Source organism: Tenrec ecaudatus, chromosome 16, assembly GCF_050624435.1.
Source record: "Tenrec ecaudatus isolate mTenEca1 chromosome 16, mTenEca1.hap1, whole genome shotgun sequence".
Taxonomy (NCBI): Eukaryota; Metazoa; Chordata; class Mammalia; order Afrosoricida; family Tenrecidae; genus Tenrec; species Tenrec ecaudatus.
Genome location: NC_134545.1, coordinates 81,336,363 through 81,359,439, shown reverse-complemented (window position 1 = coordinate 81,359,439; position 23,077 = coordinate 81,336,363). Strand labels below are relative to the sequence as shown.

The following is a 23,077-nucleotide window of genomic DNA, read 5'->3' as shown; positions in this document are numbered from 1 at the left end:
GATTGTGATAAGAGTTGTATGAGCCCCTAAAAAATGTAAAATTAAAAAAAAAAGAAAAACAATTTGGCCCCATGGCAGAACAATGATTAAAGTATTTCCTGAAGCTGGAGGAAGTCTATTTCCTGGGTGCGTGTTCATCTCTCCTGGACTCCATGGTAAACCAGATTCCAGGTCAGCAGCCAAAGCCAAGCTCTCTCCACCATGATGTGCCAATACATCCCTCTTGGGCTGCTCATCGCTAGAGAACCCACCCAGAGAACCAAGCACAGGGGCAGTGAAGATGCCCTTCATTCTGCAGAAATGAAACAGAGGCAATAGGTAGACAGATAAATCAATAACGAGTAAAACGAACAAACCCAGCAACAAAAGGAAGCAGGGTTGAGGAGATGTCATGTAGTTGGCTTTGAGGATGGAGGGAAGGGACCAGGAGTCAAGGAAGGTGGGTGACCTCTACAAGCTGAAAAAGCCAAGGGAACAAATTATTTCCTAGTCTCCAGAAAGGAAGACAGCTCTGTTGATAACTGAATTTTACTTAAGTCTCGTGAGAACTGTGTTTCCCCTGAATGACAGAATTGGAAGAAAACTAAGATGTGGCCTCTGAAGTCCCCGAGATGCTTGCGATCTGCTTAAGCAGCAATGGGAGCTGACACTGGGCCTCATCTCTGGTCTTTCCGTTCTGACTTCCAGGCCATTTGCTTCCACACGTCTCTCCCGTACCTCTGCCTTCTGGACCCATCTTGGGGTTGTTGAGGACCCCAAGCGCTCACACTATGCAGATACATAGGAGGGGGCAGTCAGGAAGGGTCAGGTGATCGCACATTCTAAAGCTTGGCCTCCAGAATCAGACAGGCCTAGTCAACTCCTGCCTGGTACTGAACCTCAGCCTAAGACTTCCTTTTGGACGTCTAAACAAGATATTCATTTTATTTCTTCTGCTCTAACATGAAGGCCGGTCAGACCGTACTGCTAAGAGTTACTATGAGGTGCGATGCAAGAATGTGTGTAAGGTCTTTAAGACTGGCCGGCCAGGAGTGACACAATAAATGGAATAAGAATTATATTATCCAATGACTGTACAAGTCTTCTTGATATGATTGAACCATTGGATTGTGTGATATGTGGATTATGTGCCAATAAAAGTTTAAAAATAATTCTATATTTTTATTAGATTCTAATTAACGTGCACACGAGAGACCAAGTCCGAGGAGTAGCAGAAAAGTCACTGGAGGGGACTCCATGGTATGAGTCCCCCCTCCCCCCACTCCATATGAGCACCAGCTGGCCAGCCTTCCTCCCCTTCCCCTTCCTGCCCCCTCCCCTTTCCTGTCGGGGCAGCAGCCAGGAACAAAGCCCTAGGGGGCAAAGGAACAAAGCCCTAGGGGGCAAAGAGGTGGCCTGGCCAGCTGGTGCTTCGACACCCCCTCTACCCCCACCCCCGCAAGTCACAAAGGCTGGGCAGTTCAACCTCCCCCCCCCTCTGACCCCCCTTCTCCCAAGCCTCTCCTCGGGCTGCCCGCTTGGCGGTGGACGGGTCGCCGGGGCTTCCCTAGGAGCGGGGCGCACGGCGGGGCCGGGCCCGTGCGGGGAGAGGGGCCCGCGTGGGGCTCTCACTTCCCCTCCCCAACGGCTGCGCGTGCAGGTGCCGCGGCCGAGCCCCGCAGGCGGGGCGGGCCCTGAGGACACGCCCTCGGGGCCGGAGCCCGCGGCCCCGCGGGAGGAAGCGCCAGAGCGGCGGCTGATACAGCGCCGAGCCGGGCGCACGGACGGACGGACGGACGGACGGACGGACGGACGCCGCCGGCCCCGCACCGGGCACGTCGCGAGCCGGGGATGTGAGCTGCGCCCGCGCGGCATGGCGGCCTCAGGTGGGTCCTCCGCCCGCGCGCCCCAGCGCCCGGCTCTGCGCCCCCGTTTCTGGGCGCTCACTTTGCGCCTCTCCCTTCCCCGCTCCCGGCTGGGGGCGCGACCCTTCCTCGCCGCCCGCCCGCCCAGTCCCCCTTCTCCCCCTGGCCGAGCGTGGGTAGGCGGCTCCCGTCGATCCTCCAGCGCTGCGCTCTCCGGAGGCGGCGGGGCGACGATCTGGCGGAAAGGCATCGAGGGGGCCCCCCCAGACCAACCAGGGGACGCGCACACTGGCCTTCCCATGCTCCCCTGAGCCTGCCCATCCCAGCCCGAGTCTCTGGGACCAGCACTTTGTGAGGAAACCCAGGAGCGCGCTTCCCGGGGCTCTCTGCACAACTCTGGGCTAGCCCAGGTGGGGTAGTGGCTCCAAATTGGGCTGATAGCAGTCCAGGCCAGCAGTTCGAAACCACGCGAGAAAGAGACGGGACGGGGCTTTCTACTTCTGTGAAGAAACACACGGAGCAGCTCTACCCTGCCCGGCAGGGTCGCCATGAGTTGGAATTGACTCGATGGCAGTGAACTTGAGCTCGAGGGGAATGGGGAGAGTTGGACGCCGCTGGGAAGTGGACGGATGGAATGGTGCCAGGGACATTTTCTGGTTAGTCTTGAATAGCTTCCTGGCCATGGGGACATTCAGCTGGCGAGTCGCGTATTCACTGAGGTCCAGGGCCAAGCAAAGGAGAATGATACTGAGAAGCACTCGAGGAGCACTTACTTAGCAGGAGCCTACCACAAGATTAGCAGTTCGAACCCCAAAGGCAAACATTTATAGTCTCCGAGACCCAGGGGCAGGTCGACTTTGACCTGTCAGGTGCCTGTGTCGGAATTGACTGGTGGTGAGTTAATGAGTACTTAAGGAGCCTACTTGTGCAATGGGTAAAGCATCTGACTGCTGATGAACCCAGCAGTTGACTCGATGGGCAAAAGATGCCAAAGTCCGTCTCCCTCAATAAAGACTTCAAGCCTTGGGAATCCTAAGGGACAGTTCTATATAGAGAGAGTTACTTTGTTCATAAAAGGGGCTTCTTTTTTAAAATTAAAAATAAAACTTATTGTGCATTAGGTGAAGGTGTAAAGAGCAGATTACTATTTTTTTAAATAAATCATTTTATTGGGGGCTTTTAAAGCTCTTATAACAAGCCATGCATCCATTGTATCAAGCATATTGGTACATATGTTGCCATCATCCTTTTCAAAACATTTTCTTTTTACTTGAGCCCGTGGTATCAGCTCCTCTTTTTTCCCTTCCCTCCCCCAACTTCTCACTCTGGTGACTCCTTGCTAAATGATACATGATTATTATTTTCCTGCAGATCATCACTAGTTTTACATTGCACATTTTGTTTCCACTCCTCTGTGGCAACTTCCTCAGTGGACCATCACTTAGCCCCTTCCTCTGAGTGTTGCCTGTTTCCACCCTCCTGTCTTCACCCTCAGTGCCGCGTCCTTTTGATCTCAAATAGTTGGTTATGCTAACGAGGTGACTAAGGGTCATGTTCTAAGGGGGTCCACCTGTCTATTCAATCAGCAAGCTTGGTCCCTTGTATGATCTTGGGATTTTGTTTGTATTTCCTACTTTTTGTAGGACCTTCTCATGTGGGCCTTTTCTGAGCAATTGCTGATAAGCCAGGCACCATCTAGTTCTCCTGGTGTCAGGGTTGAGGAGATGGGTGTCGGCCTGGTTCACGCTCCACTGGGCTAAATGTTTCTGTAGGTCGTTCTGTGTTCACCACTCTTCTTCCCTCCGGACGGGGAGAGACCAATAGTTGGGCTTTATCTAGCTGCTCGTGAGCTTTGAAGACCCCAATTGCTGCTCACCAAAGTGGGATGTAGACCATTATCTTTGTGGGTTATGTTATGCCTGTTGGTGTCCCCTCAGACTGTGGTCCTGATTCCCGTGGAAGGTGTTTGGTTCTGTCTAAGAAGTTTTCAAAACTTTGCCCCCTGTGTGTTCCCCCCCACTCATGGATATGTAAATATCCAGGGACGAAGACCCTCTGTCAAATATCTATGGATTTGTGGGCTTACTCCCACCATCCATCCCATACCTGTTTAGCCTGTGTGTCTACCCAAGCATCTAGTGTCGATCCATCCCCACTATTGTGGGATTGTGTTACAGAACCTGCAATAGTTCTTGCCTCTGTGTCCTTGAACTCTTGCACACCTGCCATTGGCCTGCCCCTTCTTCCATCATGTTTCATGGAAGCCCCCCACCCCCCACTGTGTGTTGCCTCCCTGCCACTGAAGTCAGACCTTCTAGCCAGCGACTTCCCCTCCCTCCATTATTCTCCCAACCATGGGCTTCATCAAAGGATGCTTCTTATAGGGTGAAAACCTTTTCTTTTTGGATACTCTTTTCTTGCCTTTTAAAAGGAGTGGTCTCATGAAATATTTGTCTTTTGGGACGGACTCATTTCACTCAGCACAGTGCCCTCCTGCTGCAGGTCCATGGACGTTATGAGGTGTTTCACCGGCCCCTCATTGTTCTTAACATGGAGCAATGTTCTGTGGTGTGGATGCACCCAAACTGATCGATGCATCCCTCACCCCATGGGCACTTAGGTTGTTGTTTTCATCATTTGCTGTTATGACTAGTGTTGCAGTGAGCATAGGCGTGCATCGATCTATTGCGTCACGGCTCTGATTTCTCTAGGATATTTGCCAACATTGGGTAAACAAAACCGGTGGAAAGTCACGTTTGCATGGAGCCATCGGTGGCATGGAGCCAGGAGAGTACGTGGTCTGAGAAATGAGGGGGGGAAACAGGAGGCCAGGGTCAGGTGGCCAGTGAGGGCTTGTGCCGTTGGCAACATTTAAGGAGAGATGTGCAAAGGAGAGGAAAGGAGGTCTGTGAGGGACAAGGGTTCCAGGCAGAGGATCCTGGGTGTTTGCGTGGGTGGGTTTCAGGGACCAGTGAGCTGGCCAGAGTGTCCGGTGGAGATGAATGAGTGGGGTGAAGTAGATAAGGTCAGAGGGTGAATCAGTTAAGATTCCCCCTCCTTCCATGACTGGGAATAGGCCCTGTCCTTCTGAGTGAGTCTGGAGAAATCAGGAGCACCTTGGAGCAGAGGAAGCAGAGGTGACCACCTTGTCCAGGGTCTCACACGTTGATCCAGTGGACATGACCAACGGGGCTAGGACGTGTGCTCCTGTTCAGATGTGGTCGCTAGCTCAGTGGGAAGACTGGGGCTATTTTTGGGTTCTGTCGTGGCTTCTGTAGACATCTGTGGCGGTTAGAATGTCAGGCCCTCTTGTTGTCAGCATTCTCTGTGGCGAGACACCGTTTCAGGTGCTGGCATGGGGGAATTGGATCTCGGAGGCCCCTGGGGCCCCCTGAGGTCTGGAGGTACATGCACCCATGGGTGCATGTCACAGCGGCAAGAGTGACTCTTCTTGCCAAGATGCTCAGGAGTCATCCCCAGACCACCCTTCTGTGTGGTGGTCTCCTCCACAACCACTTTAAGGTGGGTACTTCCCTCACCCCACAATTCACTGTGAAAGGGTGCCATTCAATGGTTTCTCACCTTCCTGCGGGTCAGGTGTGTGTCACCCCATTGTCACCATCTCAAAAAGAAACTCCTTGCTTTTAAGTTGTCACTTCTTCATTTTCCCCTCGCCCATCAGTCCTGAGCTGCCACTGACCTGGTTTTCGTTTCCGTAGATTTCCCTATTACAGGCTTTCTGATGGATGGAGCCGTACAGTGTGCGGTCTTTCATGAACGAGGGGTGCCTTTCACAGAGCACGATGTGTTAAAGTTTCACGCACAACTTCATTCCTTTTTCAATGCTGACTCATGTGGTGTTGCTGAAATCCCTTCCACCGGAGGGTAAGCATCAGCCTTTTATTTTTCAGAAGTTTTGTTTGCCAGTTACACTGGAGAAGGATCTTGGCTTCCTGTTTTTGAGAGAGCCTTGAATTGAAATTACATCGGCCTCTTCTGGAATATTCTCTGTGACCCTGATGGAGTCTTGTATACACATGAGAGAGAGACAGCGAGACCACCATGGCTGTGACTGGGCAGACGCTAGAACCCAGGCCTCCCTTTTGCATCTGTCGTCCTCTAGACGTTGAAAGAAAGCCCACAGACCTGGTCACAGCTGTCCCCTCTTTCCAAGGGCTCCCTGGTCTTCAGCTTCTTCTACCCATCTAGGACGTATAGAACAATAGTGCTCGATTAACTTTTTAACTGATATTAACTTCCATTGAATCCTTCAGGTCCCTCAGTGTCAGTGCTTCTACACCTGAACCCCGTCAGGGATAGGTAGCTTCTCACACAAATCATTACCAGCTCTCTCCCTGTCCCAGTCACGTTCCCTCTCTCACCTCCCCCTTCAAACACATGCCCAGACTCCGTCATGTGTGCCCCCTCGGATGCGTGGCTGCCAGAGTCACTACAGATTAAAGGAAGGTTTGGGCCGGCTGGTTAGAGAAGCTCCTTGGAACGTTTCCTCTGTTCCTTTTATAGATGGATTCTGGGTTGTTGGGTTTTCCCCCCGTAAGAACCTTTCTTTCAGTCACGGAGTTTCCTACTGTCACTCTGATGCCACTAGCCAGCTCCTTTCTCTGGTTGCTCAGTCCTTTGCCCGTGCTTCAAACCTTCTGTTCTTTCCAAACCAACTCACTGCCATCGAGTCAGTGCCGACTCACAGTGACCTCCTGTGGGTTTCCGAGACTGTCACTGGCTCTGGGAGTAGAGAGCCGACTCTCTCTCCCCTGGAGTTTTGGCGATTGTAGATCGCAGCCCAGCGTGGCACCACGACACCCCGGGGCTCCTCTTCTGTTCTTGAGGTCCTCCAAGGAAAAAGATGGGTTTTCACTTGGCCCAGGTATTCAGTTTCTCTTAGTAAACACAACAAAATGAGAGAAGTGATTTGGCTCCCACGGAGACATGTCCTAGAGGAAGGGACTTGTGGAAGCAAGGGACAGCCCCGTAAGTGGGGATTTGCCGGCAAAACAGCCCTCGGCTGTTACCCAGCATTAAGTGGAGGGACTTTAACTTCCACGTTGGACTTTTTCTGTACAACTTCCTCTGCTTTCAGTCTCATCAAGACAGAAGAATTCGGGAAGAAGGCAGAGCTCATTGTCCACATTTACATTAAGGCCGAATTTGCATATGGTTCCGAAGTTACACCACAAGCTGGTGACCAATAGGTTATGGTAGTAACTGCCCTGAGCGTTACCACTTCCTTCTCAAGTGCTAGAGGGAAGCAAGCTCCCTCACTTGCCCCGTCGAAGAAAGGGCTGAGGATCTGCTTGGCATGGACAGTACCCGTCTAACAATTGGGCTTGCCTTGAGTTGGAATTGACTCAATGGCTAAGTCTTTTGTTTTGTCCAAGAATTAGCCATTTCGCCAGTGAGCACTGGTTTATTTTATAAGAGAATGCTGCTGGAAGCCAAGGGCACTATATGGGTTCTTTATTTTTTTAAAATCATTTTATGTGGGCTTGTATAACTCTTATCACAATCCAGACATCCATCCATTGTGTCCAGCACATTTGTACATTTGTTGCCATCATCATTCTCAAAACATTTGCTTTCTGCTTGAGCCCTTGGTATCAGCTTCTCATTTTTTTCCTTCCTGCCCCTACCCTCCTTCCCTTATGAACCCTTGGTAATGTATAAATTATTATTATGTTTTCATGTATTACATTGACCAAAGTCTCCCTTCACCCACTTTTCTGTTGTCTGTCCCCCAGGGAGGGGGTTATAGGTAGATCATTATTATCAGTTTCTCCTTTCTCCCCCCACCTTTCCCTTTCCCTCCTGGTCTGGCTACTCTCATTATTGGTCCTGAGGGGTTTATCCATCTTGGATTCCCTATGTTTCCAGCTCTTATCTGTACCAGTGTACATGCTCTGGTCTAGCCAGATTTGTAAGGTAGAATTGGGGTCATGATAGTGGGGTGGGGGGAAGGAAGCATTAAAGAACTAGAGGAAAGTTGTATGTTTCCTTGGTGCTATACTGCACCCTGACGGAGACCCTTCTGTAAGGGGCTGTCCAGTTGCCTACAAATGGAGTTTGGGTCACCACTCTGCTCTCCCCCTCATTCACAATGATAAGATTTTTTGTTCTGGGTCTTTGATGTAGGATACCTGATCCTATTGACACCTCATGATCACACAGGCTCGTGTCCTTCCATGTGGGCTTTGTTGTTTTCAGCTAGGTGGCCACTTGTTTATCTTCAAGCCTTTAAGACCCCAGACATTATATCTTTTGATAGCCAGGCACCATCAGCTTTCTTCACATTTGCTTATGCACCCACTTTGTGTTCAGTGATCATGTCAGGAAGATGAGCATCATGGAATGCCAGGTTAATAGAACAAAGTGTTCTTGCATTGAGGGGGTACTTGAATAGAGGCCCAATGTCCATCTCCTACCTTAGTACTAAGCCTATAAATATATGCACATTGATCTAGCTCCCCATTCTCATATATAAATATATTTACATATGTACATGTCTGTATTTAGACCTCTATACATGCCCTTTGCTTCCCTCTTCTTTCCTCTATTTCCTTTTACTTTCCTCTTGTCCCACTATCATGTTCAGCCTTCATTTGGGTTTCAGTAATTCCTCTCAGCTACATTGCCCTTGATCAAGCCCTACCAAGCCTCCTACACCTTCCTCACCATTGATTTTAGATCACTTGTTGTTCCCTTGTCCCTGGGTTTGTTAACACCCACTTTCCCCTGTCTCCCCATTTCCCATGCCCCCCACCCCAACTGTCGATCCCGTTGTTTTCTCCTCCGGATTGTTTATCCTGCCTATCTTAACTAGATAGAAATGCAGAGACATTAAAAACAAGACAGAGCAAAACAAAGCAACAAAAGAAAATAAAACAACAACAAAAACCACTATATGGGTTTTTATGATGCTTTTAAAACTAGATTCTGCATTTCCTTGAATTTTTAAATAGGATTTAGCTTAAGCCTGAAAATACAAGGTGTCTGAGGAAGCAGAAGATGGCTGTACCAATTTTGGAGAGCTGTTGGTAGGCGGACAAATAAGGTCTTGCTACAGCAATGCCCTGCATGTTGTATTAAGATATGTATTATTAAAAAAAGATACGTCTTATTATGGCAGACCTGTGATGATCGTTCTGATGTATTGGCTTTTTTGTTTGTTCATACCAGGGTATATCTCAGAGGTGCTGTAGAGTGGGGGATTACCCTCTTGAAGTTGTGAAATAAATGTTTGTTTTTCAGTAAATGGAACCCAGGATTGATGAACCTATAGGAATAGCAAGTAGAACAGGGGGTCGGAGAGGGAGTGCAGGGGAGGCGGGTGGGGCAATATGTCAAGGTTCTCAGGAAGAAATAGGATGTTTGGGAACTGATTATGGAAGCAGTGGAACAGATCTGCTTGACGAGATTGAACGATGTGTTGACATGACATTGGGTTAATTCCCAAGTAAGAAGAAACGGAAAGACACAAACAAATATAGGTCCAGGAATAGTTTGGGGGCTCACTAAATCCCAGTTCCAACTTATGAATAATTACATCATGGCCCTGCTCCATACCAGCCTCCATGAAGGGAACGCAGAGGAGCAGGGTGCTATAGCAAAATGTAGTGAAGAAATTAGATGGTAAATGGCTATCAGATAAAATAGCTCCTGGGGTCTTAAAGCTTGTCTCTGAACTAGCAGCCATTTATGTGAGATGTCAACTAAGTCGACATGGAAGAAGCACACCATCATCAGTCACCGAGGACTGTGAAGCATATCATGTGAAGTTGAAGGGAGGGGTTGATATCCGAGCTTTAAGTCTGGGAATCTGGTTTACCGAAGGCTGTGGATGACATTGGGCGCCCAGGATTCACTGGTGGCGCCATTCAGGAAATAAACCTCCAGCGAACTCCCTGTATCCCCAAGTGAGGGAAAGGAGGGCAGTGGAGCGCATCGGTAAGTTGAGTATAGAAGGTCAAAGGCAGAAGCTTGACTTGAAGTGGTAAAACTTGTCAACAGATTCTGCCCACGATGCATGCTAGACCTGATCTGGTTTCCAAAATCTTAAGTATTGGGGGGTTGTTCTCTTTTGTTGTGTACATTAGAGGATATCTCTGGAGTGTTATGCCATTGGGGGGGGGGGCACCGTCTTGAAGCTGTGGTACATGTTTTTGCATTTTTCAGGGTATGAAGAACAGGACTGATGAACCTACAGAGTCAGCAAGTGGACTGAGGGTTCGGGGAGGAGGGATTAGAGGGGGAAGCAGGGTGAAAGGGTGATGATGTCAGGAGTCCGTATAGAAAAAAAAATTGTTTGGAAACTGATTGTGGTAGCAAATGTATAATTCTGCTGGATGTGATTGAACTGTGGAACGATTAGAGATAAGTATTAATCCCAATGAATAAAAAACATTAACAATATGGGCTTTGGAATCAGGCGGACCTGATTCATGTCCCAGTACTGTGTGATACCGGGCAGCAGCTGGTCACTTAGAGTGCCCATGCCTCTGTCTATAAGGTGGCTTATACTTTCCAGGGTTATCCTTAGAGCCAAATGGGAGCATGCATGGGAGACACTTAGCAGAGAGACTGACCTGGGCCCGCCCGTAGGACACGTATCTATGTAGACTTTCTCTGATGATTCAGGGTCTTCAGTGGACAGCTGGTACTGTGATGTTCATTTGAGAGGAACAGGAAATGGTGAGATAGCCTCCATGGTGAAACAAGTGCTCAGACCCTCCGTGACTAAGGACCTTGTCATTTTGTCTCTGGGCCACTGCCTCCTCACCTAACGGTGGACTCAGCTGCTCATGGTCAAATGGTCTCCGGGACAGTGTGATGTCAGTGCAGATCACGTAGGGCTTCAAGGCCCTTCTTTGTGCATGGGCTGCCTAACGATCTGAAAAATATGCTGTGCATTGACCACGAGAGAGACTGTCACTGCTCTCTTGTCATTTCTGCAGATCTCCTTGCAAACCAACAGGCCCCCTCTTTTCCCTGTGGAATATTCCGTGGGTTTGAACTGGTAGCCCTCCCTCCAGCAGCCAAGTGCTTAACCACTAGCTCCTGACCATCAAATGTAAAGACTGACTAGAGATTTTGGCATACCTGGACGAAGGAGCCCTGGTGGTGCCAGGTTACTCACCGAAAGACTAGCAGCTCAACCCCCCCCCCCTCATGGGAGAATGATGTGGCCGGCCCCTTCCACAAAGATCCACAGTCCTGGAAATCCTATGGGGCCGTTCCACTCTGACCTATAGGGTTGTCATGAAGTTGGACTTGACTTGATGTCAATGGGTTTGAGTTCCGTGAGGATATTGGTATATAACTATTTCAGGGAGTTGGAAGGAGAAGCAAAAGGGCTGTCGGGATGCTTTATAAATTGTTGTTCCTGAAAAATGTCCCGTGATCTTTATTTTATAGCTTTTGATAGTTAGTTAGGCGATGGCTTACAGAGCAGCTCGTCCAGTCTTTCGGTCAACATTTCAAGCAGTTTGCTTCAGCGCATCCCTGCCAATCCCCTCATGCCAAGCCGCCGCATTTGCTGCTTCTTCCCAGTTTCCTATTTTCATTCCTCTTCTTTCCTAACCTTCTGAGGTTTGTCAAAGACCTTTAAGAAGTGTTTTCTCTGCTCCAAGAAATTGCCACCTTTCCGCTCCTGCACTTCCTGACCATCGCTGGTCAGCCCTGTTGAGAAACATCCCCTGTGGTTTCTTCAGCGCTGATGCAGAAGGCCACAGGCTTGCCCCCTTGAGATCTTACCCTGCTGGCCGTTTGCCCGGACTGTTGACGACCAAATATGTTGGTATATTTGGAGTGTCTGATGGTGGCTACTGTGTCTTACTTTTGCACTTTTCTCCGAATTCGGAGCACATGGCATTCTTAGGATTATGCTGCAACTTAAATTCCTTAATACTTTCTACTTGATGGGTCACGTTCATGAACACTCTTCTGCGATAACACTTCACATTCAAAAAACATTTGCCTCTTTGGAAAAGAAGGTAATTATCTTCTAATACAGTCTCCTCAAACTTTGTAAACTGGGGGCCAATTCACTGTCCCTCAGACCTGTTGGAGGGCTGGGCTGTAGTTAAAAAAAAGCTATGGACAAATTCCTATGCACACTGCACATATCTTATTTTGAAGTTAAAAAACAAACAGGGTGAAAACACCCGGCGGGCCGGATAAATGTCCTCGGCGGGCCGCATGTGGCCCGCGGGCCGCAGTTGGAGGCCGCCTGTCCTGATACCTTAACTCTGCTGTTCTCACCGTAAGGCTCCTTAGCTATGTAGATCTGGCAATTTCCTGTCAGCCTGAAATTATTTTTCAATTGAGGTACAAAAATAATGTTGCAAGCAGGAAGAAAAAAGAAATCCAATTAGCCAGGATATTATTATATGGAAGGCCACAACGTTGACACGTGGAACGTTTGCTCTTGACCCTCTTCAATGCTGGGGTCAGGAGACATATTTCTAGAACAGGAGCATTTTATTCATAACTGAGGAGATAGGTCAAGCAGAGAATTGAGTTCTCCGCACACCTTTGGCACGGTTGTGAATTGTAGGATTTTTTCCCTTCCAGTTTCATCTTGCCTTCTCATAATGACTTCCTTCAAAATGGACACACCTTCTCTTTAAAGCGCCCGAGGCAGATCAGCATGGTTTTCTATCAACCTTGTTGAGTTTTCTTTTAGATTTGGCCCCAAGAAAGCGGGGCGTCCAAGAATGAAATTCCAAATACATATATTTTTAACTTCTTGTTTGGCTTCTTAAAAACAATAGAACTTTATTCTGCCACAGTTCTGGAGGCCAGAGGTCCCCAAGCAGGGTGCTGTCAGAGTTGGTTCCCTCTGGAGGCAACCGAGGGAGAACCCACCCCATCCACATATCCCACCTAGCTTCTGGTGGTGGCAGCCTTGGCGTCCCTTGACGTGGGGCTACCAACTCCCAGTCTCTGTTGTTGTCTCCTCAGCCCTCCTGTCTCTGTCTCTTTAAGGACACTCGTGATTGGATTGGTTTAGAACTCACCCTCATCCTGCATGATCACACTTTGCAACCCTGACTTTCATCAGAACAGCAGAGACCCTTAGTCCACAGTCTGATATGTACGGGGGCACGTCTCTTGAGGACCCCACTACAACTCATTATGTATGCTTTTTTTTTAAAGTAATATCTTGGGGAAAGCAGAACTGTCTTGGGTTTCCTTTCACAGTGCAGTGTTTGTTTTGCTTTTCACGTCAAATACGGTGAAGGGTGGGGGCAGGAGAGAAGATTCTTTCTGTGGACTTTTTCCAGAGCTTCGAACTTCCAGCGCTCGCCCCAGCCCTGCCTCTGATCAGTTCTGAAACACGAGAGCTCGTTTATCATGGCCGCAGTCCACGGCCTCCCAGAGGCCCAAGCTTCACAAACTGACCAACTGTCTGTGCCGCCGAGTAGAAGGAAGCAACCTTCTTGCATTGTGTTGTGGCCTGGAGACTTCTGCGTGCATGCTTCCGATCTCGCAGAGAATGGTTTGGTGAATTCGTGGAGCGATAAAGACCCAAACGCTGGTAACTGTTACCTTAAGGGCCACGTTTCCTTAAACTTGGATGATTGGAAGATAACTGTTACCGATTCTCATCAGACCTCGTGCTGGGATTGGAAAAAGAACTGCCCGGGAGTGGAGGAACAGTTGGCGTTTCAGCCCTGGTGGTGCTGCTCATTTGCAGAGTGTAAATTTAAGCAAGCCCCTTAATCTCCTTACAAGGTGTTTCTTTTATTTGTAATCGAAGAGTGTAGGTCAAGTGATCCTCAAAAGCCCCTTTCATCTCAATGCTACTCTGAGTCTTTTTACTCTGTCCTGACCAGTTGCACTTACTGAAGGAAGAAGCAAGCCTGGGTCTTAACGAGGTGGGGGAGGGAGAGGGACCCCCTGTTGTGTAGACCGGAGCTTTAATTCCACCTGACTACCACTTACATGAAATGCATTATTGATATGAATCTGGGGCTAAATTGCCCTAGGTTCCGGTTTTTGAGGGTTTGTTATGCACCAAGCACTGCATTTTGCCTATTAAAAGAATATCTAGTTTAATTCACATCAAGTACTGGAAATATTGCTGGTCAGTTTCCACTGACAGATGTGCAAACTGAGGCTCAGAGGATTTAAGTCACTTGCCCAAGGTTGTAGAGGTGATGCATCTGATTCGTGACCTGTGTTCGTGGCCGCTGCCTCTGGGCGAGGGCAAGGGGTTGGGGACCACACTGTCTCATTTCAAAACCTGACTCTGCCACTCTGGGCCCTGGGCCAGTCACTAGCCTGCTCCAGGGTTTCTTGTTTTTGTGTTTTAATTTATTTATTTTTTCACACCGATGCAGTCTTATCTACGTGTATATTTCAGTGACATTGATTACATTCTGTAAGTTGTGTAATCGCCCCGCCCCCCTTTCCTGGGTAGCTTGTCCCTCATGAATACACTCACTGCCCCTGAATTTCCCATGTGACCTTTGGAGTTGCTATGAATAGTTTTACCCCCCTAGAGATAGTTCTAAAATAGAGCACAAGGCTCGAGACAAACATTCGTCACTTAGTTAAGCTATTGTTCAGTTTAAAGAAGACTTCTGAGGGTATTTTTGGTTTAAGGCTTAAAGATGATCTCGGGGCAAGAGTTGTAAGGTCTCATTCACCCTCCATGGCTGCAGGAAATCCGGATTCTATGAGAAATTGAAATTCTGCCCTAAATTCCCCCACTTTTGATCAGGATTTTTCTGTGGAATCTTTGACTGGAAGCATTATTGGTGGCCAGAGGTGTACTGGGGAAGGGGAGCAGAAGGGAGCTCTCGTCCCGTCTGCAGGTCCTAGGAGGCACCAGAGGAGCTATGGAATGACATTCCCGGGAACCACGGACATGGCAGGGGTCTGACTTAGGCAGCAAGGCCAGAGGAGAGAAGGTGTTTCTGCTGATGCATCACCTCATACTATTTATTCATCGCCGGTCCATCTGGATGGAACCCTGGTGGCATGGTGGGTTACACAGTGGGCTGCTAACCCCAAGGTCAGCAGTTCAAAACCATCAGTTGCTCCTCGGAGGAAGATGAGTCTTTCCATGCCTTTAAAAAGTATGGTCTCAGAAACCCACAGGGAAGTTCTACCCTGTCCTATAGACCTATTAGGTCAGTATGAGTCAGAATTGACTCCCTGGATTTGCGGTTTGTGTGTGTGTGTGTGTGAGAATTCATTTTGAAATTGGGGATAGGGGACACGATTTAGAGATTGCCTCCGGTGCTTGTATCCTTGCTCTGCTCCTGAGTAGGTAGGCACTATCTAGTTCTTCTGGTCTTAGGGCAAAGGAGCCTGCCTGAGTTTTCTCATCTGTAAAATGGAACTGATAATAAATAGTCCCTACTTTACTGGGTTGCTGTGCGGATGAAATGAGCTAACTAGGCAGCATGTTTGGAATCGTTCTGGTTGCTATCATCATCATCATCATCATCATCACCATCCTCATCATCCTATTCTACATCAGCTATGGAAAACATACCAGAGAGAAGCAATAGCTTATGCAGAGATTGGAAATGGTGTGTACTTTCAGCAAAGATGGAGAGTTGGGTGGTCGGAATGTAGACTGTCAGTGAGAAAGGAGATTAGGCAGGTATGCTGGAGGCTGACCGTGAAAGATGGTGGGGATTAGGCCCCTCATCTGGATGGTCTTGGGGAGCCCATGGAGGAGAAGGGGATATTAACGTGTTCTGTACTTTGTTATTTCCCAGGGGTGCTTGGAGGGTGCGACATCCTCCTCGTCTACAGCCCAGATGCCGAAGACTGGTGTCAGTACCTGCAGGACCTTTTCCTGTCCAGCCGGCAGGTCCGCACGCAGAAGATGCTGACTCACAGGCTGGACCCCCGGGCCTCCTTGTCTGCCAAGGACCTGAGCCTGTTCCTCAGCCCCCGGTGCATCATGGTCCTGCTGTCTGCGGAGCTGGTGCAGCACTTCTACCAGCCGGCCGCTCGGCCCCTTCTGCAGCGAGCCTTCCACCCCCCGCACCGCATGGTGCGGCTGCTCTGCGGGGTGCAGGACAGCGAGGAGTTCCTGGACTTCTTTCCGGACTGGGCGCACTGGCAGGAGCTCACGTGTGACGATGAGCCGGAGATTTACGTGGCAGCCGTCCGGAAGGCCGTTTCTGAAGGTAGGGGTGCCGGGGAGCAAAGTGATGCTTTGTTTGAGGTCTGTGAGAGGGTGAAAGCCTTCTTCCCAGAATTTTCTACACCCTGGAAAGGCACAGAACAAATTAAACTCATCCCCCACCCTCTTTTTGGCCAGAGGCAAAAGAGAGAGAGCAGTGGGTATGGGCGGAGAAGTTGATTGTTGGGGCATGAGGACTGCCAACAGACCTTGCTTCCAGGCTGCTCCCAGCTGATCAAGACTCGACCCTAAACATGTGTTCAGGCTTCACGTTTGGACCAAATGTCCATCCGTCCCTAAGGCTGCTGCCACAAAATAGTCACAAACCGGGTGGCTTCAAACAGCACGAAAACATCTCCTCTCCCTCTTCTGGAGACCAGAAGTTGAAAATGAAGGTGTCAGCAGGACCATGGCCCCGCTGAGCCTCTAGGGAAGGGTTCTTCTTACCTCCCGCAGCTTCTAGAAGTTGCTGGCAATCTTTGGCGTCTTTGGTGTCTAGATCCATCCCTCCAGCTTCCACCTTCCTCTCTGCGGGGTCTTCTCCCCAGGTGCGTTTCTGTGACATCTCCTTTTCTTAGAAGGATGCTAGGCATGCTGGAGTTCAGGGCCACGTGAGGTTGGGCTCCTGACGGTAGGGTCAGCATTCGGGCCCCACCTGTTGCTCCCTGGGAGAAACATGAGATTGCCCGCCTCCCGTATGGTTTAAAGTTTGAGAAATCCAAAGGGGCAGGTCTACTCTGTCACCAAGGTGTGCTATGACTCAGAATCAGCGGAATGGCTGCAAGTTCAGTATGGTGTGAGTTTTGGTGGCGTCATGCTTACAGGTTGAGCAAGCTACTAGCTGCCAGGTCTGAGGTTTGACATGGAATTGGCTCAGGGGCAGTGGGCTTGGGTGGTGTTATCTGGTAAGTGTTGGACTGCTCACCGCAAGGTTGGCAGTTCAAATCCACCAGCCATTCCTCAGGAGAAAAATGAGACCATCTGTTCCTGTTAAGGTCTCCAGCCTCAGAGCCCTCCCTTGGGTTGCTGTGAGTTGGAATCGCGTTAGATTTCGGGTCTATGCAAATTCAGTTCAACTTTACCTTAACTAATTACACTTGCAAACACCTTATTTCTGAAGTTCTGGAAAAGACACCAACTTTGGGTGGGCATTATTCACCCCTGTGCAATATGTTAATAGAGAAATATTCTTCTCCGTTTCCCACCAGCCTCATGTCTGTCTTCTTGCCCTCTCTCTTTTTTCAAAGTCGGAAATGTCTGATCTTCTCTGCCAGGGTGGATGACTTCAGTGGCCTCGGGAAGTGTGGCATCCATGAGGAAAGAGTTAATGGAAGGTGGACTCTGGGATGGATGTGCGTTACAGCTTTTCTCCCGATTTTTAAAAATTATTGTTATCATTTAATATTTTGCCTTACTGTGGGCTATGGGACCAGGGCCCTGGTGGCATAATGGCTACGTGTTGGGCTGCAAACCAAAAGGTCAGCAGTTCGAAATCACCAGCTGCTTATCGGAAGAAAGAGGGGGCTTTCTAATCTTGTAAAGAGTGACAGTCTGGGAAACCCACAGGGGCAGCTCCACCCTGTCCTCTAAGATTGCTATGAGTCAGCATCAATTCATGGCAGTGAGTTTGGGTTTGGGTTTGAGTTTTGGGGTCCTCAGTGAGCCAGGCTTTCATTTTCTGTTCTCGTGCACTCGCGAGCTTACCCACCTGCAGTCAGCTCAGACCCTGGGAATGTACGTGCTCCGTCTACCCATGCCTGATGTGACGTGGGCACTGCTGTGCCCACCCGTCCGTGGTCCATCCTTAACTGAACTAAGACCGTACTAGTTAGGTGCCATTGAGTCAGTGCCATCGACTCCTGGCGACTGTGTGGCACTGAAGGCAGCACTGCCCATTCCCGCACCATGCTCGCTCGCGTGTTGTCATAGTTGAGCTGTCGTTGGAGCCACGCTGCCAGTCCATTCTGTCAGGATCCGCCTCCTTTCCACGGCCCCTCTGCCAGCACTCATTCTCGGTGGCTTTAAAATGCTGACGTAGTGGGATAGGCTGCTGGGGGCTGGGGTGGGGAGGTTGGTTAGTAGACTGAAATGTTGAATACAAAATCCATGACCTGAAATGCCAATCTCCACCTAATTCACAATTAAAAAACGAAAAAGCTAACCTAGGTTCCCAGATAACTCATATCCCAGGAATAAAGGAATAAAATAAGTTGCTTTAAAACCAGTGACTGTTACCAGATCTCTTTTACTCAGTTAAGAAGCCCTTCATCATGGTGCCATATAAATGACTCATGTAAAAGATGCCTTCCCTAAAGTGCCTTTGAGACAAGGAATAGTCTTTTTGTAGGGTTTACTTACCTTTTTCTTCAGAAGAACACACTGGTACAGAATTCATATTTGCAGGGTTACATTTTGTTGATGTTGTCCAAACTTACAAAAGTATGGCGACATCACTAAAGATGAGTGTATGCTACTGCAATGCCTGCCCAGGCCACTGTAGTCCCCACAACCAGTCATTCAGAGCTCCCTGCTGTATTGGGGGTAGACCAGCATCTCGCAGTATACACTGTAAGAGATGATTCTTTAAAATACTGCAGTGTCGTGACTTTTAGAAGATTCCTCCCTGTTTGGCTGCAGCTGATGTACAGAGTTGCTATGAGTTGAAATTGACTCCGTGGCAGTGGGTTTTTTTTGTCTTTCGGTTCCTGATCAATTTGATTTTTACTTGTTATTGGAGACTGGCTTAGTATGCTGAGGCGTCAGCTTCTCTGTTTCAGAAAGAATGAACTATTTCACAGATATTTCTGCTCTGAGAGCAAATGACTTTTCAGAAAGACATAATCTTAATGGGAGATTAAAAGGAACCGCTTGGTGAGGAACCCCTGCAGTTCAGAACCAGCGGATAGGTGGGAGCGAGCGGACAGAGAGGGGGAGAAGGCAGGGTGATAACTTTGACGTAAGATGGTTTTAGCTTTCTTGTTTGGTCTTGCACTGGTGAATTTTGGGATCTGAGTTATCTGAATGATTGGGTTATTCAGATATCTGGAGTCAAATCTATTTAAACTCAGGATGGCTTGGGTTTGCTTTGGGGTGTCCCGTAGCCATTGCACATGATCGGTCCAGTGATGTGATGGTAGACAGGCTGTCAGCAAACCCAACACTGCGTGTGGCGAAGACAGCATTGAACAGGAGTGGGGATGCCCCATGGCCTGTCTTTGCGATGAACTAGATGCTAATTCATGACAGGCACTTAGTTTCTCTGGGTTCCAGTTTTCTTCTCTGAGAAGAGGAATTGGGCTTCATTTCAGATACCTTCCCGTGCTGTCCTCACCAGTGAGTCCCCCAGGCCAGACCTTCTCAGACATGTGAAAGAATCACCTCCTGTGTCATTTCACAATCACACTCTTCATAGTCCCACCCCTAAGCTAGGTTTCTGGTTTGATGTCGCTGATGTAATACTAGTGCTGATGTCATACAAATACCACCAGGGGAGACTGGAAAGAGCAGAAATTAGTGCTGTCACAGTTCTGGAAGACCCTCGCAGGGTCACGACCCAGTGATGCCTTCCTTGTTGGTAGCCCCAGGCATTCCTTTGTTCTTGTTGATCCTCACATGGGAGCTGTCTTCCACCTTGTGTCTACATCTAATCCACTCTTTCTGGGACCCAGAGGTAATGAGGTTTAGGGCACGTCCTATGTGAACTTGGCCTCATCAACATGACAAAGAACACGATTTCATCCCCCTTGGCAAGGGCTGGGATGCCAACCCATGTTTTGGGGGGCCACACAGTCTAACCCCTGACCCCATCCTTAGTGTCCTTTGCTATTACCTGAGGGCGGGCTGGTGGCCATCTTTATCTTCATTTTCCTCTTGCACAGAGGAGTGCTTCCTAAGACACCTCAAACTAAACTAAACTAAACTAATAGAATTTTCACACACCGAGTTACCACAAACAACTTCATTCTTACACGAAATAAGCATCCAGAGTTTGTACATTTGCATGTTTCTGTATAAAACAAAGACGAACACCCCTTTGAGAAATGTGATGGAAGATCGAGGAGGAGGAGTTACCCAGAGCAGCAGCGGCTGTGGGAGTTATGGAAAGCCACAGGGACAGAATGTCAGGACAAGCATTCTAACACTGAGAGCTGTGCTCGCATGGAATGACCTGCCTTCGGAGATGGTGAGGGCACATCACTGGAAGTGGGTCAGCAGAGACTGTGGCTGTGCATGAAGAACTTCAGCTTTGGAACCGTGACTAAATCCAATTTTTTTTTTAAATCATGAAATTCCCTTACAGGATGTTCTTTTTCTGAAGCAGAAACACATTGGTCTTTTGACTGGGTTTCCCCTTTTCCCCTGTCTCCCCAGGCTTCTAATCCCCCATTGAAGAAAGATCAGTTAGAGTCATAGTGGGAACAAAGATCTCAATCATCATTCCTGTAACCCTCTAAAAGGGGACTCCTACCGGCATATCCGTGTCTTTAAAATGCTCAAGACAAAATTGATGACCTGGAAGGTGTATGTACAGACACACTCCCTCCCACCACACTCTCTTAACATTGAGATACCTTTTGGAAAAAAACACTACTCTTTAGGATTTTTGGAGCCCTGGTGGCGCAGAGGTTACGCATTAGGCTGGCAACCGCAAAGTCAGGCAGTTTGCGACCACCAGCTGCTCTATTCCCTAAAGAGGTCCAGACCCTGCCCTGTAGGGTCGCTATGAGTCGGTATCCACTCGATAGCAGCGAGCTTGGTGTTCCTGTTGAGGATCGTCCCTGAGCCGTGGAGAGCACACAGGAGTAGAGATCCTTCTCCATCCCAGAGATGGAGATGAAAGGCGCTGGCGACGGCAGTGATTGTTGTGGCATGGCCCGGGCTCTGTCCCTTTGCCTGCAACAGGCTGACGCCTTGCCTGGATGTGTGTCTGAGCCCACTGTCGCAGCAAATGAGGGGCTTGTCTTCCAGCGCTGCAGTGAACCATGTTCTGTAGTAATCTGTAGGGTTTCCATCAATTACTTTTTGGAAGCCGTCTATCAGACCTTTCTTTCTGGCCTGGAATCTCCGTGGAAATCCACTGTGGCAGCTACGTAATCGGTTGTCAGCTCAAGACTATTAAGAGCGAAGGGGAAGTGGCGGGTGCGGGAGGTGGAGTTTAGCCTGTCAATCAGGTCGCAGCTTGATGACCTCATTTGGAGGCACTAAAGAGATAAATAGCTTGCTGGATGGAGGTGGGACACACACTCCCTGGGAGACAAGGCAAGACACATGGAGCTACACTAGGGCCCTGGAGCTGGAGGAGCCACGTGGAGACCCCTGCCAGTGTTGAGATGTTTCCACTACAACTGGATCCACAAGACTTTCCACCCACTGGCCTGTGATCTTTCTGCAGTCTGTGTCATTGCATGTGTTGCGTGAGTCTGAAGAGGAATTTAGAGACTGGTATTGGATATATGGGCTAATATTGGACTTATGGACTTGATCTGGATTGGGCTGGATGTTTTCTCAATACACAATTGCTCTTTTACATAAAACTCTCTTACACACATATGAGTGTCTATGAATTTGTTTCTCTAGTCAACCCAGACTAACACACCCATCCACCCTGGTGACCCTGATGGTATCTGAAACCTTGGTAGCACACAGCTACCTTGGCATCACACAGCCATCATGTTATGATCCACTGACTGGCGGGTGGTGGTAATGATGGTTCCAGGTAGACAATTATACTTTCCTGTCTTGCTGCCTTGCTGCGTTACCAAACTAGTGCTGCTCATGCTTCAGGATGCCCAGGAAGACCTGGGGGTGGGGGTGGGTGTTGGTCTTATCGATGCGCATATTCTGACTCTGTGGTGTGTTGAGGGGGCCCAAGGCTCTGTGTTTCTGGTAGGCCTCCGAGATGACTCTATTGCTCATGCAGCCTGTTGGCCCAGGATCAGAATCACAAAGCCATTCCTCCTTTGTCAGCTTAGTGACCATGTGTCCCCCAGCCCTGCAGGGGCCATTTTTATACAGCTCCACTTGTCTGGATGTGGAGGCAGCCGTACTGGACACCCATTGGCAATTCCTGGACACCCACTAGGGTCGGAGCAAAGTCAGGCCTTTGTCTAGTGTGTAAACCCAGGCTTCCGTGGAGAGCTCCTGTGTTCTCTTCCCCTGCCTCTACTGGCAGTCACTGTGTTCTTTTGGTTTTGTTTTCAGTAGTAAGCTAGAGTATCTATCAACCAAAACAGCCTGCCATTTCGACCATCTGTAGATACACCCAGTGATGTGATTGACACTCCTCATGCCTCATGCCCTCACCACTGTCCATTTCCCTAACTGAGACTCAGTCCCCATCCTGCGCCCTGCACGCAGGCAGCGGCTCTCCCTCCAGCCTCGGCAAATGTGAACCTCTCCATTTTCCGGACCGTGGGGCTGGCGGTAGTCCTGCTGCTTCATTTAATAGGCCTGCTCATTACGATTATGAGTCCGCTGAAAAAAACAACCTGAAACCAGCTTGGAGTTTTTATACCTCATCTCCTTCTCCACATCTGTCAGCCGACGTGCCATTGAGCAGATGTCTTCTTGAGTCTTCTCTCTGCTGAAGCCACCACTTCGTTTCCCAGGGCCTTCGTCTGCAAACTGCTGGGGTTCGGCCAGGTGGTTCTGAGGGCTTCTTCCAGCCCCGGGCTGTCCTGTGTCATTCTGCGTTTTCTAAGGAGAAGGTGGCGAATTATCCGGCACCTCTTCACTGACTCCGCCGCACTCCAAAGTCCCTGTTGGGATGTAGAAGACTATTATTTTGTGATTTTTTTCTTCTTTATTTTTTGGATGACTGTTTTAAAATAAGGAAGTGAGAAGAACCCAGGTACAGCACAGAAATCATTTCCTCTTTCTACTGGAGCTCGATTCTTTGCTGTAAATCTCACTGGGATATAAAAATAGATGGTGGGGCTCTGGCGACTGATACTGAAGTTGTATTTCAAAGGGGCTCCTCCTTCCGGGTTGTGTATTGAGTGGGGGGCTTTAAACTAAGGGCTATGGATTGAATCATGTCCTCCCACCTCCACCCCCCCTTCCCGGAAAAAAA

General features: G+C 49.0%; 1 protein-coding gene across 1 annotated transcript in view; it reads left to right on the top strand.

The window, feature by feature from the left end:
• The first annotated feature begins 978 nt into the window (after window positions 1-978).
• Window positions 979-23,077, top strand: part of PIK3AP1 (phosphoinositide-3-kinase adaptor protein 1) — a 146,976-nt gene continuing 124,877 nt past the window's right edge. Inside the window, 5 exon segments of the mRNA XM_075533450.1 lie at window positions 979-983; window positions 1,498-1,646; window positions 1,649-1,799; window positions 1,801-1,865; window positions 15,593-16,009. Of these exon segments, the coding sequence (XP_075389565.1) occupies window positions 979-983; window positions 1,498-1,646; window positions 1,649-1,799; window positions 1,801-1,865; window positions 15,593-16,009 (787 nt within the window).